Here is a 13,617-nt window from a genome sequence, read left to right as displayed (position 1 = left end):
TTTTTCTTTATATATTTATTCGGCTCCACCAGTGCCATATCATCACTGTGATGGTACGCGTTGTCTTGTTACATGCTCCGTATAATGAGGCATCGTACACGTCTGGGAATGCAGAATGTATATAGATGTAATGCTTGTTGTGGGAGCTTCATTCACATAGCAGGCAGTTGTATGGCTGTAGCCTTGTGAGCGATCACCGACTGATCTTTCAGCATCATTTGATTTGCTGCACCCATAAAAGCTTAAAGGGAATGATGTGCACCAGCTCGTTTATTAAGTCCTCCTACAGCAGCAAAAGGCCCCGTTTCAAAATCTATTTTAGAGCTCAGTGAATTTGCCTCTTTCCATTATCCAAAGACACATCCTAAATCTAATTTCAAACGTGAATGTATTATATGGGGTCAGTGTTCTGCTGTGTCGTCCTGTATCCAGGCAGAGGGGTCACTAACGATCCTGCAGCCTCTGAGCAGCATTAATAGATTTTTCTTCCAGTCTGGAACAGTTCTTGCATTGAATACCAAATCTTATTCCGATCCTTTCTGTCCAAAAGGATAATACTGAGGAAATTCATGAATTATCCTCACAGCTTCATCATAAAGGCTCAGATCTGGAGAAATAGTCAAAGAAGAAGATCACAATACAATAGATGCACTTATACAATCTAACAGAAGGACATCAGTTACCATAAAACACAAGTCCCTAGATATGGCTGCACCAACCTAATGGGTCCTGCAGTGTATGAGTAAGCCTACCTCTCACACTCAGATGTCCTGCAGACAGACTTTAGCCCCAGCCCCCACCCATATAAGCCTTACTAATACAGTGTTCCCTGAAAGGGAGACCCTGTCATATTAATTTTTGCCCCCAAATAGGCACTAGTTCCCTAGCAGGCTTGGTCCAGGTCCCTCCACAGCTCCGACACGCTTCCCACAGTCCTCGGCCACTTATTTAACCCCTTACTGATGGGGTTAAATCAGATTTATGACCTATTCAGAGGACAAGCCATCAATTTTTGAAGGCAGTATAGGTATTATTGTAGCTTGACACCACCGGAAGCTAGGGGTTTGACAGGAGGAATGCCCCTCTCACATTACTACCTCCCAATGGGGTCAAGGCTGGCAAGTCCAAGTAGCACAGTGTGGATTGATTTGTGCATTCCCTGCAGCCTTAGGCTGAGGGTTAGTTGCCTTCTTAGGCTTACATTATGAGCTGTAAATACTGCCATGTTACCACTGTAGCATGGCAACATTAACATCTAATAATGTAAGCCTAAGAAGAAATGTTACCCTCACCCTAAGGCTGCAGGGAATGCACAAATCAATCCACACTGTGCAGCAATAAGTGGCTGTCAGCTCCGCGCCGGCCACTCCCCCACTCACAGCTGCCGCTGTAACCACTTGTGTTCTGCTGCCGCGAGTGTCAGCTCTGTGCCTGCTACTCCGCCGTCGTGACTGTCAGCTACGTGCCACCTGCTCACAGCTGCCGCCCTTATCGCTTGTGGTCTGCCGCCAGCCCGCAGCCTCAGTGCTGCAGTTCACAGCTGCCAATGCTGGGCCCCTCTCTGCTTCTGGTCCAGCGCCAGGGATGCCCCTTTCAGCTGCAAATCCTTAGTAGGCTTCCAGGACCTACTGCCCAACCCTGTGTAGCCTATCACATACAGGGAGTATCAACCCCCTGTCAATCTTGGCTCCACCAGGACCTCCTGGTAGCGTCAAGATACAATAATCCTGGCAGTATAACCACTTAAGAACGTACTAAACAGCTAAATGAAGTCTGATCTTCAAGCCATGAAATAGTAAAAGGGCCACTCCGTTGAAAACATTTTTCCATCCCTACCCCACAATGGAGGTTGCCCATGTATATTGTAGTCACTTCCTGTCTAATGCTTATTAGACACCATCTTGATTTTTAGATTTCTCTTTACTATATTAGCAACCCATGATGTATAAGCACAACATCACCTGGCCAGCTAGAGCCAGTACCATCTCTACCTGCTGGGAGGACAGCGTGATTATTACCCTCTATAGTCTCCTAAATAAGCTAAACACCACAAGTATACAGTCAGGGACAATGAATGGACATCTACTCTATTATAACTCTGTGATAGGAACCTCTAATGGTCAGCCTTAAGTGTGATAGAAGTTTCTGTCTTTCCATCTGCCCCCCTGAAGAGCCCACATGAAACAGTCCATGGAGTTTCATCATACAGGATGTTCTGGTGACTGAAAGTGACTCCTAGCAAGAACAGAAAGACAAGCAATTCCCAGGTGGTCATAATGAGATATGACCCACCGGAAGAGAATTTTCAGATAGAAAGGAATAACTAAACGACGTTATACTAACCACCTAATTATATACACTGCGAGACTAGATATATAATGAATGAAGAACACCTCCCTCCCCCCTGGGGTAGCCCTTTAAATGAAAATAAATTAAGTCCACCAGATCCATAAGTAACAAATTTCTGAAGATGTAAAGGGTCACCTGCCCTCACAACATACATACAGCTTCAGAAGGGAGGCAAAGTGGCAGCCACTCTACCATGAGAGCTTTATTTTTACTCATGCGATTGATCAGAAGGGAACCACAATAGTAATCGGGTCTAAATTTCATCATTTTTCCACCAGTTACATCCAGTATTTAGGTTGTCTTTCCTTACCAAAAGCAGAGGCGTCTTCACTGAAAGGCACATAGGACATCCCCATTATTGTGGCTTTCTGGGTCACTTTGCCGACAACTTCAATCACGCCGGATAATTCTTCATCAAGCTGAAGAGAAAAAAAAAAGTTGGAGGTCACCGGGTTATCAAAACTGATGAAATCTTTTAATATATTTCATGCATTAATTCTCTGTAGTTACATCGGTCTGTAGTCACCATTAGGGCTCCTACACATTGGCGCGGGCGATAATCTTTATTTGTATAGCGCCAACATATTCCGCAGCGCTTACATAGACAGGCGGGATACAGAAAGACAATACAAACATTACAGAACCACGGTTACATAGTAATCAGTTGATGGAAACAATAGGGGTGAGGGTCCTGCTCCAACGAGCTTACATACTACAAGTATTGGGGTGATACAGAAGGTAAAGGAGCTGGTGATGTGCATGGTATGGCGAGGTGGAGAGTGAGGGATGCTATACACATAGACAATGGTCAGACATTTAGCCGTGTGACGGCAGAAACGGTGGGACTGCAGGAGCGGTTTATGACGGCTAGCAGGGATTACAGTCAGTAGGTCAGGGAGCTTGTTATCAGGCGGCGTACAGAGGAGTTTGTTTAGGGAATGCGGTATGCCTCCCTGAAGAGGTGCGTTTTTAGAGCACGCCTGAAGTTTTTCGAGTCCTGGATGGCCCGGGTATCCTTTGGTAGTGCATTCCAGAGGACCGGTGCAGCTCTGGAGAAGTCTTGGAGGAGTGTGCTGTAATTAACGGCCCGATATCACCCTCGCAATCCTTTTAAAAACCCCTGGATGCGACATGTTTTCACATGGTAACAGCCTTGCATCCCTGCGAGGCTGAAGGCATCCCCCCAGCGTAACTGTCACAGCCGCGGCAGGGGATTGCGATGTTCTCCCATTGTTTTCAACAGGGCCGGCGCTGCTGCCACCAACCCCACTGAGAACAATGGGCGATATCACAAAAACACAGGACATGCTGCAATTTTGAGTCAAGCAGCATCGCAGGAGTGAAAACATCGCAAATGATCACGCGTTTTCACTCACTCTCGCATCGTGAGTCAAATTGCACGATTTTCTCACCAGTGTGAAGGAGCCCTGAAAACAGCCTGTCCTGGTCACATGATGGATGCACATTGGGGCTCAATTTGACTAAAGTTCTGATAAATCTAGGGTAATTATAGACATGTGGTGCGGCTGGAACAGGACGGGTATAAAGCCGCAGGAAATGAGGAGATCCAATGACAGCAAGCAGATATCTTAAAAACAATGAGGAACCAATATAGTAAATAGACTGTTAATATACTATTGTCATACTGGAAGCGCTCCACAAACTAATATTACCAGAAGAGTACACTGACCGGATCGGATAGTTCCACCGTGGTGTTCTTCCCGGCTCCATCGGAGAGGACGAATGACGTTCCTGACGGGTGGATCTGTTATGAAAAAAAAAAAAAGTACAGTCAGTGGGGAATTGTAGAGGAAGACGTCCGAATAATCCCTCTATAGTGGGATGTCAGACAACCGGCTGCGCCGTAAACACTCAGGGTGTGGCGTACAGAGGGAGGGGGAGGGGGGCCGGCCTGGCTCCTCATCTTAATAAATATTGGTATTCCCTATGAAGTCCGCATTGTGTTGCTCCCGTTACTCCCTTGGGCCTCTAAGAATAAGGCTGGGCTCACCGACCGTAATCGCAAACCACTGCGTATAAGAAAAAAAAGCAGCGTTTTAAACACACCCCCCTGCAATTTTTTTGCGCGCGTATGCCTGCGGGCGTGCAGCGTATTTTACGCACGCTGTCCTGACTTTTTTTTTTTAACACTTCTCATGCCTAAACACGCAAGTAAAAAAAAAAAAAAACTCCGCACACACGCAATGTAATCGCACTCTGACCGCACCCATAGAAGACCGAACGCCTGCTGGCAGTATAGAGGTGGCTGGAAGAGGTCTCGGCGCCGTTCGCTCACTCCAGTGTGAAAGCAGAGACGTAGTCGTTCTGTGTAAAGTCACCCTTCACACGAGCGCCTGCGTATTTACGGAACGAACGCTTTTATTACGTGCGCATTAGCATATATTTTCCCACTTCTGCAGCGTGCGCCCAAAAACAAAACAAGAAGAGCGCTCGTGTTCCCAGCCGTTGGACGAGCTAATTAGACTAATGAGGTCAAGATGTGACGTTTCCCCTGTGCAGTTATGCAGCTTATCGCCCGTATCCCAGCGTACTGCGCACATCTGCACATCTCCATTGACTTCTATGGGGACTTTTGGTCCACAAATGCGCAGGAAAACGGAACATGCTGCGTTTTGTTTTTTTTCCTTCAGGCGGCCGGAATGTACAGGAAAAATACATGCGTGTAAACGATCCCATCGCAATCAAAGCATTCTATTCACTGCGCATGGCACCTTACTACTCCTCCTGTCACAGGAACGGCACCACCACATCTGTGCCTATATTTTCAGGAGGAATAACAGAGGAATCGCCACAACAGAAACTTTATAAGGTGTGTATCCAAAACTACAGGTTCCAGCATTCCCTGTTAATCAGAGTCCCAAATTACATGCTGGGTCTTGTAGTCCCAAGAAAAGTACACATGGAGAGAAAGTACCACACAGCTCCATTACCTTCTCCACCCGCCCCACAAAGCAGACTGGCTGTTCTATGTACTGCGCCAACATGCTGGTGTTAATCCGCACCCGCGGCACGTCGGTCAAGTCTCCCATCTTCTTTCTCAGAGATCACCTCACAGCCTCCGCCGGCGGGAAAAACTAATGACGAGACCACGTGATCCTAACTAGCCAATCGGAAACTCTGCTGACGTAAACGACGCGCGCTCTAAAGGTGTCAACCAATCAGAACGAAGGTTTCAGTTTGAGTAGCCAATCAAAAACTAGCACTTCTGACGCACTGGAGAGGTAGCCTAACACATCTCCCGCCATATTAGATGTGGGCACAGAGCTGTTACTGTATACAGTTATGGTTCAAATACATTTCTAAGGATGTGAACCATAGAGGAGGGAGGATGAGTAAATAACGTGGTATGATAAGGGCTTGTAAAATTAGGGAGAGTAAATTTTTTTTTTATAGTAGGAACCTATATGCTACGGAACCTTTGTGAAGGATTGGGGGAAGTAGATCTGTGCTGGACCGAAGCGTAAGCGCAGTTTGCAATATCAGGACCGTGACGTCAGAGGGGTTAGTCACCTTAGTGACACCTCGAGGGGGCGGGGCTAGTGATTTAGCAGGAGTACGGACGCTCGTGATCAGCTGGCACTGAGGTAAATGGGTCTGGGGGCGGTGGGGAGTGGGGGGTCCGGCACATTAGTGGCAGGGATCACTTTGGGGAGAGGGTCTTTGTTTTAACAGCCCCCTCTATAGAATAGTTTTGGGTGATGACTTTCGCAGTGTGATTTCTGCCACCTTCACAGCCGTGTTTTTGGACTTTTGTGCACAATATTTTTCATAATCCTAACGATGAAAAGGAAAAGTGATGCCGGGTTCGCCGTCTTCTTTGTTTGGGAGTATGAAAGTCACACGGCGGCAAGGTTTACTGAAGTTTTGGTCAGATCTAACTAAGAAGCAACTCGTTGGGGATGCAATTGTGAGACTGCGAGGTTACCGTGGTTACCGAAGGAGCGCTATATCGTGCAAACTCGCTATGTGGTTCGGGAGCCTAAAGTAGTTTCCATGACAGCATGGTAGCGCTCCATGAACCCTTCTTCACCGTAGAGGGAAATCCAAGATGTGAGGTTTTAGCGACACTTTCTGTTTTAGGGTTGTTTGTGAATTATAAAAACTGTTATTTCTGCCATAGCGCAAAAATACAACTTACGGCTATTCTGCTGGTGGAGTCGCTGTATACATACATTACTTATCCTGCACTGATCCTGAGTTACATCCTGTAGATCTTTTATTATAAAAGTATGAAACATAACAATAAAAGCAAACTGTAACAATAGTAAATAATAATAATACAACCGTATACAGAGATAAGGCCCTTCACCCAGAGTCCATGGTCCACAAACAAAAGAAACCCCATGTCTGGACTCCCCTCCCCCCTGCCGCACACTCGCACACACACTCAACACATAACACAATATACCTAAAAGAAGAGCATCCAGCTATCCAGAAGATAAAACTAAAACTAAAACTACAGGTCCAGCCGTACCGCACTGAAACCCCATCATAAACAAAATTAGGCAATAACGTAAACATAACATATATATATATACCAATAATTAACTAAATATGAAAATAAAGACCAAGCCAACCGGCATACAAAAATAACTAAAGAAATAGTTTTTCAAAAATTTTTTTTTTTTTTTTGGGTCCCCAGTGCAGCTCGGGGGCCATGCCTGCTCCATCAGTCCGTGCCCAGAGTTCTAAAGTTCAGGACGTGCCAAGCCACACCAGGGTTTTTGTTTTTTTTAAATATATATAAACTGTACAACACTCTGCCTGCCGCAGCCTGGGGGCCATGCCCGCTCCACCAGTCCGTGCCCAGAGTTCAATGTTCGGGACGTGCCAGGCTACGGCTCAAGGCGTGAAACCACTCCCCCCCAACCCCCCACCCAACCTAACTACCACCCAGAACGTGAATATATACATATAAAACATACAATAACCAATATACATGACATACACGATATACATTAACATAACCCGAAAGCCTAAGGTCGGCTCACCTGCAGCCCTACTTCACTCCATTTTGCCCAAATCAAAACAAAAAGCTTTATGGTGCACTCACAGCCCGCCACCGGGATTGGAGGTGATAAGCCGGGCACAGATATCTTAATGTACTATCCCTTGCATTTTCTCCCTATTCTTTCCCTAATTTGCCCTAGACTGTCCTTAGTCTGCCCCTCAGTCTGACCCTTCATGGAAACCTGTCCCTGCCCTATCCCTCCTCTCTCCCTATCCTGTCCCTATTCTCTCCCTACTCTGCCCCTAGAAAATTAAGAAAAACAAACTGTCCCTAACGAAATACAAGCCCTCTCCATAGGAGAGAAGCTTTAGATGTGCCCAGCCTCTCATACTCCAAAGAACGCACCTTCACCAGGTCACCCAGGATGTTCCTACATACCGTATCCACGGGGAGGACTTTCAGCTCCGTCGAGATTAAACACCGTGCGCTCCAGATGTGGAACCTGACCACTAGGCTAACTAGAAATAAAGTGCAGCGGTCCCTGCCACCAAGGCCTCTGAACGCTCCATAAGCCCACTCCACATAGGAGAGGTGTGCCAGCTGAGGCCAGCCTATGGAGACCCCTACCCGTTGGTATACCTCTGTATTAAAGGGGCACTGAAGCAGGAAATGCTCCATGCTTTCCAGCACGTCGCTGCACTCCTGACGGGGGCAACCCCTGTCAATCAGAGGCCTGCTCTTCAAGTTACCCCTTACATACAGTCTCCCGTGAAAGCAGCGCCAAGCCAAGTCCCAAAACTTCAAGGGGACCCCGGTTGAATTCAGTAAACGTAACCCTCCCTCCAGGTCCCGACTTGGGCAGTCCTTGAGCGCCAGGGGCTTCTGGAAATGGGTCAACAGGACTCTTTCGTCGAGGAGCCTCCTCGTCAGAGTCCTGATCTCCCACATCCCCAGACCCCACCGGCGTATCACCTTCAGAACCAAGGTAGCGTAAGCCGGGAGATGTCCGTGCTGCGTGCGAAGGTCCTTCACTCGCCCTCCTGTCTCCCATTCCTGGAAGAAGGGCCGAAACCATCCCCTGCAGGAGTAGACCCACGGAGGAGCCCTCTCTTGCCAGAGGTTGCCTATGTTGATCTTAAAAAAAGTGTTTACAAGAAACACCACGGGGTTGACCATAGACAACCTCCCTAGTCTCCTCGTGCGGTATGTAACATCTCTCCTGATCAGGTTCAACCTATTCCCCCACAACATTAGGAAGAACAGGTTGTAGACCCGAGTCCAGAGAGGTTCTGGCAAAATGCATACGCTGCCCAGGTAGATGAATAACGGGAGCAGGTATGTTTTGATCAGGCTAATTCTTTCCCGAAGGGTCAAAGACCAACCCTTCCACTGATTTACCTTGTGAGTTGCACCATCCAGCCTGTCCACCCAATTTTGCATGGGGTAATCCCCCTGGCCGAATTTGATGCCAAGTACTTTTGCTGAAGTTTGGGGCACCGGAAGGGTGTCCGGGAGATCAAACGTAGGATCCCCCCTTCCTAACCAGAGACTTTCACACTTATCCCAGTTGACCATAGACCCGGAAGCTTCTGAGTAGCGGTCCACCTCCGACACCACAAACTCCGCCTCCTCTCTCTCGAGGACACGAAGAGCGTGACATCATCGGCGTATGCCACTGCCCTCAGGGTAGCCTCCGGCACCGCCCGGTCCATCCCGACCCCTGCTATAGGTCCACAATCAACCCTCCTAAGGAAGGGATCTATCGCAAACGCATACAACAGGGGGCTTAGAGGACAGCCCTGACGGACGCCGGACCCCACCTCAAAAGGGCGGCCGGGCCAACCGTTCACCAGCGGGAAAGTCTCAGCCCCTGCATACAATGTTCGCAGCCAATCAACAAACCCCACTGGCAGGCCGTATCTCAGAAGGACGGACCAGAGGTACTCGTGATTAACCCGATCAAACGCTTTGGCCTGATCCAAGGACAGCAGGTACCCCTCCCAGTGACCAGCCCTACCCTGCTCCACTGCCTCCCGGACACCGAGAACAGCGCTAAAGGTGCTACGGCCTGGAACAGAGCAATGCTGCGCCCCCGAGAGGAGCCGGGGTGCAAACTTGACCAGCCGATTAAACAGCACTTTTGCCAGAACCTTCCTGTCCGTATTGAGAAGCGCTATGGGACGCCAGTTCTCAATACGGCTCGAGTCTTTACCTTTTGACAGAATGATCAAGGCCGACCTCCTCATTGACTTTGGCAGAGTGCCCGAGGAAAGACACTCATTTAATACCTCCGTCAAGAGGGGTCTCAAGAGGTCCCTGAAGGTCTTATAATACTCGGATGTTAATCCATCCGGACCTGGCGACTTTTTGGGCCGGAGCCCATCAATCGCCAGTCTAACTTCCTCTTCTCTGATCTCTTCTGTCAAAACGCCAAGAGAGGTGTCTACCCCTGGCCCATTGACAGCTTCAGCCAGGAAAGCCGACATCACTTCCGAATCTAGATCCCTCTTTCCCAAGAGTTGCGAGTAGTAGGATCTGACGACCTCCAGAATCCCTGATCTGGATCGATTCAGGGACCCCGTACTGTCAATCAGTCCAGTGACCACTTTACTATTCACTGACATCCTACAGTTTCTGTAAGGGTCGGGCGAGCGGTACTTCCCGAAATCCCTCTCAAAAACCAAGGATGCGTGTCTGTCATACTGGCACGTCTTGAGTAAAGATTTCACTCTGGAGATCTCCTCGCGGCTACCTCCAGTTGAAACGAGATGTTCGAGTTTCCTCCTCAGGCCGTTGTACAGGCGGTACCTGTCCAGGCATCTGAGGTTGGAGAGCTCACGGAAGAACCTGGCCGCCCTCCTCTTGAACATCTCCCACCACTCTGACTTACTGCTACAGAGATCCAGTAATGGTACCTGGCTCTGCAGAAAATCCTCAAAGGACTGTCTTATCTCTGCTTCCTCCAGGAGTGATGAATTCAGTCTCCACAAACCTCTACCCATCCGGGGGGTCTCTGCAACATTCAGAGAAAACAATATTAGACAGTGATCGGAGAATTCCACCTCAACAACGGACACTGGTGAAGAGATGGCTTCCTCCTTCAAATAAAACCTGTCTATTCTAGACCTGCTCTGACCCCTATAAAAGGTGAATCCCTCGTGGCCTGGGGTGTGCCGGATGTGGACATCCACCAGGCGAGCCTCGCTAGCTATGCTATTAAGTGCGACGCTGTCAAAAGTCAACCGCCTGTCTCCAGAGCCTCCCCTATCGTGGGCTCTTGTGACTGCATTAAAGTCACCTCCAAAGACAACTTGGCGGCTGGTAAAAAGGTAGGGCTTGATCCTCATAAAGAGACTCTTCCTGTCCTTTTTTGACTGGGGACCATAGATGTTTACAAGTCTCAATTCTTGTCCCTTCATGAGGACATCTAAGATCAGGCACCTTCCCATTTCTAATTCAATAACTCGTCGGCATTCGACCGCTGCGGTAAAAAGGACCGCCACTCCGCTATACGGCTCGGCCGCAAGAGACCAGTAGGAAGGGCCTGACCTCCACTCCCTTTTTGCCTTATGTATGGCTGCCAAATCGGACAGCCTGGTCTCCTGCAAGAATAAAATGTCGGCTTCAACGCGGCCGAGAAAATCAAAGGCCGCAAATCTAGCCGTATCCGACTTAATGCTGGCAACGTTAATGGATGCCAGAGTCAGCGGAGTGGGTGCCGCCATCATGAGTGATTAAATTAGATGGCTTTCTTCCTCACACCCGCTTCTTCGGGGTCAGAGGAAAGCCCCTTGCTTCTTTTTTTGGACACAGATGTGTCCATAGCAGGGGATCCCCCGACCCCATCGTCCTTGTTTCCAGGCTCCAGAGTAGCCCCCTCCCCGGAAGGAACTATGCCTCCACGAGTAGGAGACTCAGCGCCCCCTGTTGACCCTTTCTTTGCCCCAGGCACCTTGCCCTTCGCTTCCCCCTCAGAGGAGGAAGAGATGTCTTGAAGGGCCCGGTACCTGTTGGAGAGTCCAACTGGAGGCGAGCTGGCTTCTCCTTCCAGTACTTTGCCAGGGGTGGGAGAAGATCTTGAATCCCCCCTTCGCTTTCTCCTAGTGGCACCTAGCTTACGCCGTTTCTCTAACCACCTCTTTCCTTCCTCATCCACACTCTCATAGTGGGAGGAATCTGAAGAGTTGGTATTTCTCTCCTCCCTCTGGATCCTCCTGTCCTCTTCATCCACTTCACTGTCCCTCAAGGCCTCAGCCGCACAATTTGCTTCAGGAACAGGGGCCACCATTGACCCACCTGCTGTGGGCGCTCCTGTCAGCTCCCTGCTCCGTCTGCGTTTGTCCTGACGCCTCTGCTCAGCAGGCGTCTTTTGCCGGTTCTTCCCTGGCTCCTGAGCTCCTCCACCTCTGCTAGTCCCCTCACCCCCGGAGGCCGCACCATGGCCCCCATCCGTAGGGGCTGACACCGCATTGGCAAAGGAGCGTGGACAGCGACTGAATGGGTGACCGAGATCACCACACAGGTTACATCTAATCTCCGCACAGGAGGCGGCTAGATGACCCAGACCCCCACACAGAGCGCACTTCAAGGTCTTACAAGCGGCGCTCAAGTGTGAGGGGTCGCCGCACCTGTGGCAGAGCTTCGGCTGCCCCTGGTAAAAGGCCAGGATACGATCCCTGCCGAGGAAGGCTGCAGATGGAATGTGTGCCACTGAGTTACCTGAACGCTTCAGCTTGACCATAAACGTCCAGGCCCCGGACCATATGCCGTGCTCATCCCTGTTCTTTCTGGGCATGTCTGTCACCTCTCCATATCGACCGAGCCACGTCATTATATCAAAACAAGAAAGTGACTCGTTACGAGTCAAAACGGTCACCTTCCTGACTTCGTTCTGGCGAGACACCACCTGGACGGCAAAGTCTCGCCAGCCGGGCTCGCTTTTCATCAGCTCGTAATTCCCCCAGAAGAGTTCTAGACCCTCTGGGCGAACGAAGCTGATGTCAAACTCAGACGTGCCGAAGGGATGGATTAGGGCAAAGATGTCAACCGCCCTAAAGCCCATCTTCAGTAGAAGCTCCACTACCCTCGCCCTCGGGGGGCATGTATCATTGCCCCTCCAACGAAGATGGACCACATTCCTACGACCTGCGTCCTGCCCGGGTGTTGGTAGGGACCATACGGTCTCCCCCCTTTGCTCTCGGAAGGCTCCTAAGCCGTGTCTCTCTGTCCAAAGAGATAGGTTCACCTCTCTTCCTCCAACTGTGATTGAACTCTCCCCCTTCCGTAGAGCCCCCAGGAGGCGCTGTTGCAATACGCCCTCTCTAGAGCCTGGAGACAAGGAGGACCCTTCCCCTCCAGCGGCGACACTGGCATAACTCCTACCAGCTGTCGTCGCCGCCGGAGGGGCGACTGGAAGCTGTGATGTGCCCTGACTATCCCCAGAACCTGTGCCTATATTTACAGTAGGTTCCCCTGTGCTGAGAACAGTAGCTTCAGCCCGTACCTCCGAGTGCGTCGGAGCATCAGACTCGCGGGCTGCACCAGACACATCCACACCTTTCATACCAAGACCTTTCATTCCAAGACCCTCTGGACCGGACTTGGGGTTAGAAGCAGCTTTTTTATTTTGGGCCTTGGTAGACCTGGGGGGTGGCACTGCTGCCCCATCTTGCGCAGCTGCAACCACCGTAATGACCCCCCCATGGTCAGCACTCTGCATTCCGGCAGTATTAACATTTTTATTTTTGCTTTTTCCTTTACATTTGCCAGCAGCCTCCACATCACTGGGTGCCTGGGACCTAGGCTGGGACCTAGACTGAGGGACCCCTGTAGACCGACCTGTCACACGGGGGACCCCCGATCCCGCAGCACCCTCCGCATCACTGGCCTTACTGGCGCTGGCAGTTCCGCCACTGCCAAACTCTTTTGCCACCTTGCCTTGTCCTGTGCTGGCCGCCCTGCTGGCTGTTTCTGTCACTGCACTAACTGAAACAGGGACAGGGGACCTGGCCAGTTTAACTCCTTTATCCCTGTTCCCATGTTCAAAACCCACTGCAGAGTCAGAAACCGGGGTTCTCAGGGTGGGGGTGCCCTGATCCGACTTTGCAGCCAAACCAGCGCCCCCCGTCACATACACAAATTTCTCCTGCACCAAATTCTTTTTTTTTTCCTTTTTTCGCCTTGATTTTCACTTCCTCCTCTGGTAAATCATCACCAAACTTAAGGCTGCTCATATTAGGGGGGGGATTCCAACAGCCTTATCTGCTGCATTATTAAAGCGCCCCCATCGCTTTTAT

At 49.9% G+C, this 13,617-nt stretch overlaps 2 protein-coding genes across 3 annotated transcripts in view; one reads left to right on the top strand and one right to left on the bottom strand.

Moving 5' to 3' along the window:
* Positions 1-10: 10 nt before the first annotated feature.
* RPA3 (replication protein A3) lies at positions 11-5,458 on the bottom strand. Its single transcript, XM_066585037.1, has 4 exons — positions 5,301-5,458; positions 4,040-4,114; positions 2,660-2,768; positions 11-607 (listed from the first exon to the last, which is right to left on the bottom strand). Exons 1-4 carry the CDS (start codon positions 5,397-5,399, stop codon positions 525-527), a joined length of 366 nt encoding a protein of 121 aa, XP_066441134.1. The 5' UTR covers positions 5,400-5,458; the 3' UTR covers positions 11-524.
* A 416-nt stretch (positions 5,459-5,874) lies between these two features.
* UMAD1 (UBAP1-MVB12-associated (UMA) domain containing 1) overlaps positions 5,875-13,617 on the top strand; it is a 38,415-nt gene continuing 30,672 nt past the window's right edge. For both annotated transcript variants that reach the window (XM_066584652.1, XM_066584651.1), the window contains exon 1: positions 5,875-5,954. The gene's annotated coding sequence lies outside the window, so the exon portion shown is untranslated. The remainder of the gene's footprint in view (positions 5,955-13,617) is intronic.

Source organism: Eleutherodactylus coqui, chromosome 12 (genome assembly GCF_035609145.1).
Source record: "Eleutherodactylus coqui strain aEleCoq1 chromosome 12, aEleCoq1.hap1, whole genome shotgun sequence".
Lineage (NCBI taxonomy): Eukaryota > Metazoa > Chordata > Amphibia > Anura > Eleutherodactylidae > Eleutherodactylus > Eleutherodactylus coqui.
The sequence above is the reverse complement of the archived record's forward strand: the minus strand, read 5'-3'. Positions and strand labels throughout refer to the sequence as shown.

Bases quoted from the DNA above. Each gene is read 5' to 3' on its own strand.
- RPA3 (XM_066585037.1), bottom strand. From the start codon at position 5,399: ATGGGAGACTTGACCGACGTGCCGCGGGTGCGGATTAACACCAGCATG. The intron at 4,115-5,300 runs GTAATGGAGCTG...TTTTCATAACAG, and splicing joins TTGTGGGGCGGGTGGAGAAG to ATCCACCCGTCAGGAACGTC. The intron at 608-2,659 runs GTAAGGAAAGAC...CTATTTCTCCAG, and splicing joins TGAAGACGCCTCTGCTTTTG to ATCTGAGCCTTTATGATGAA.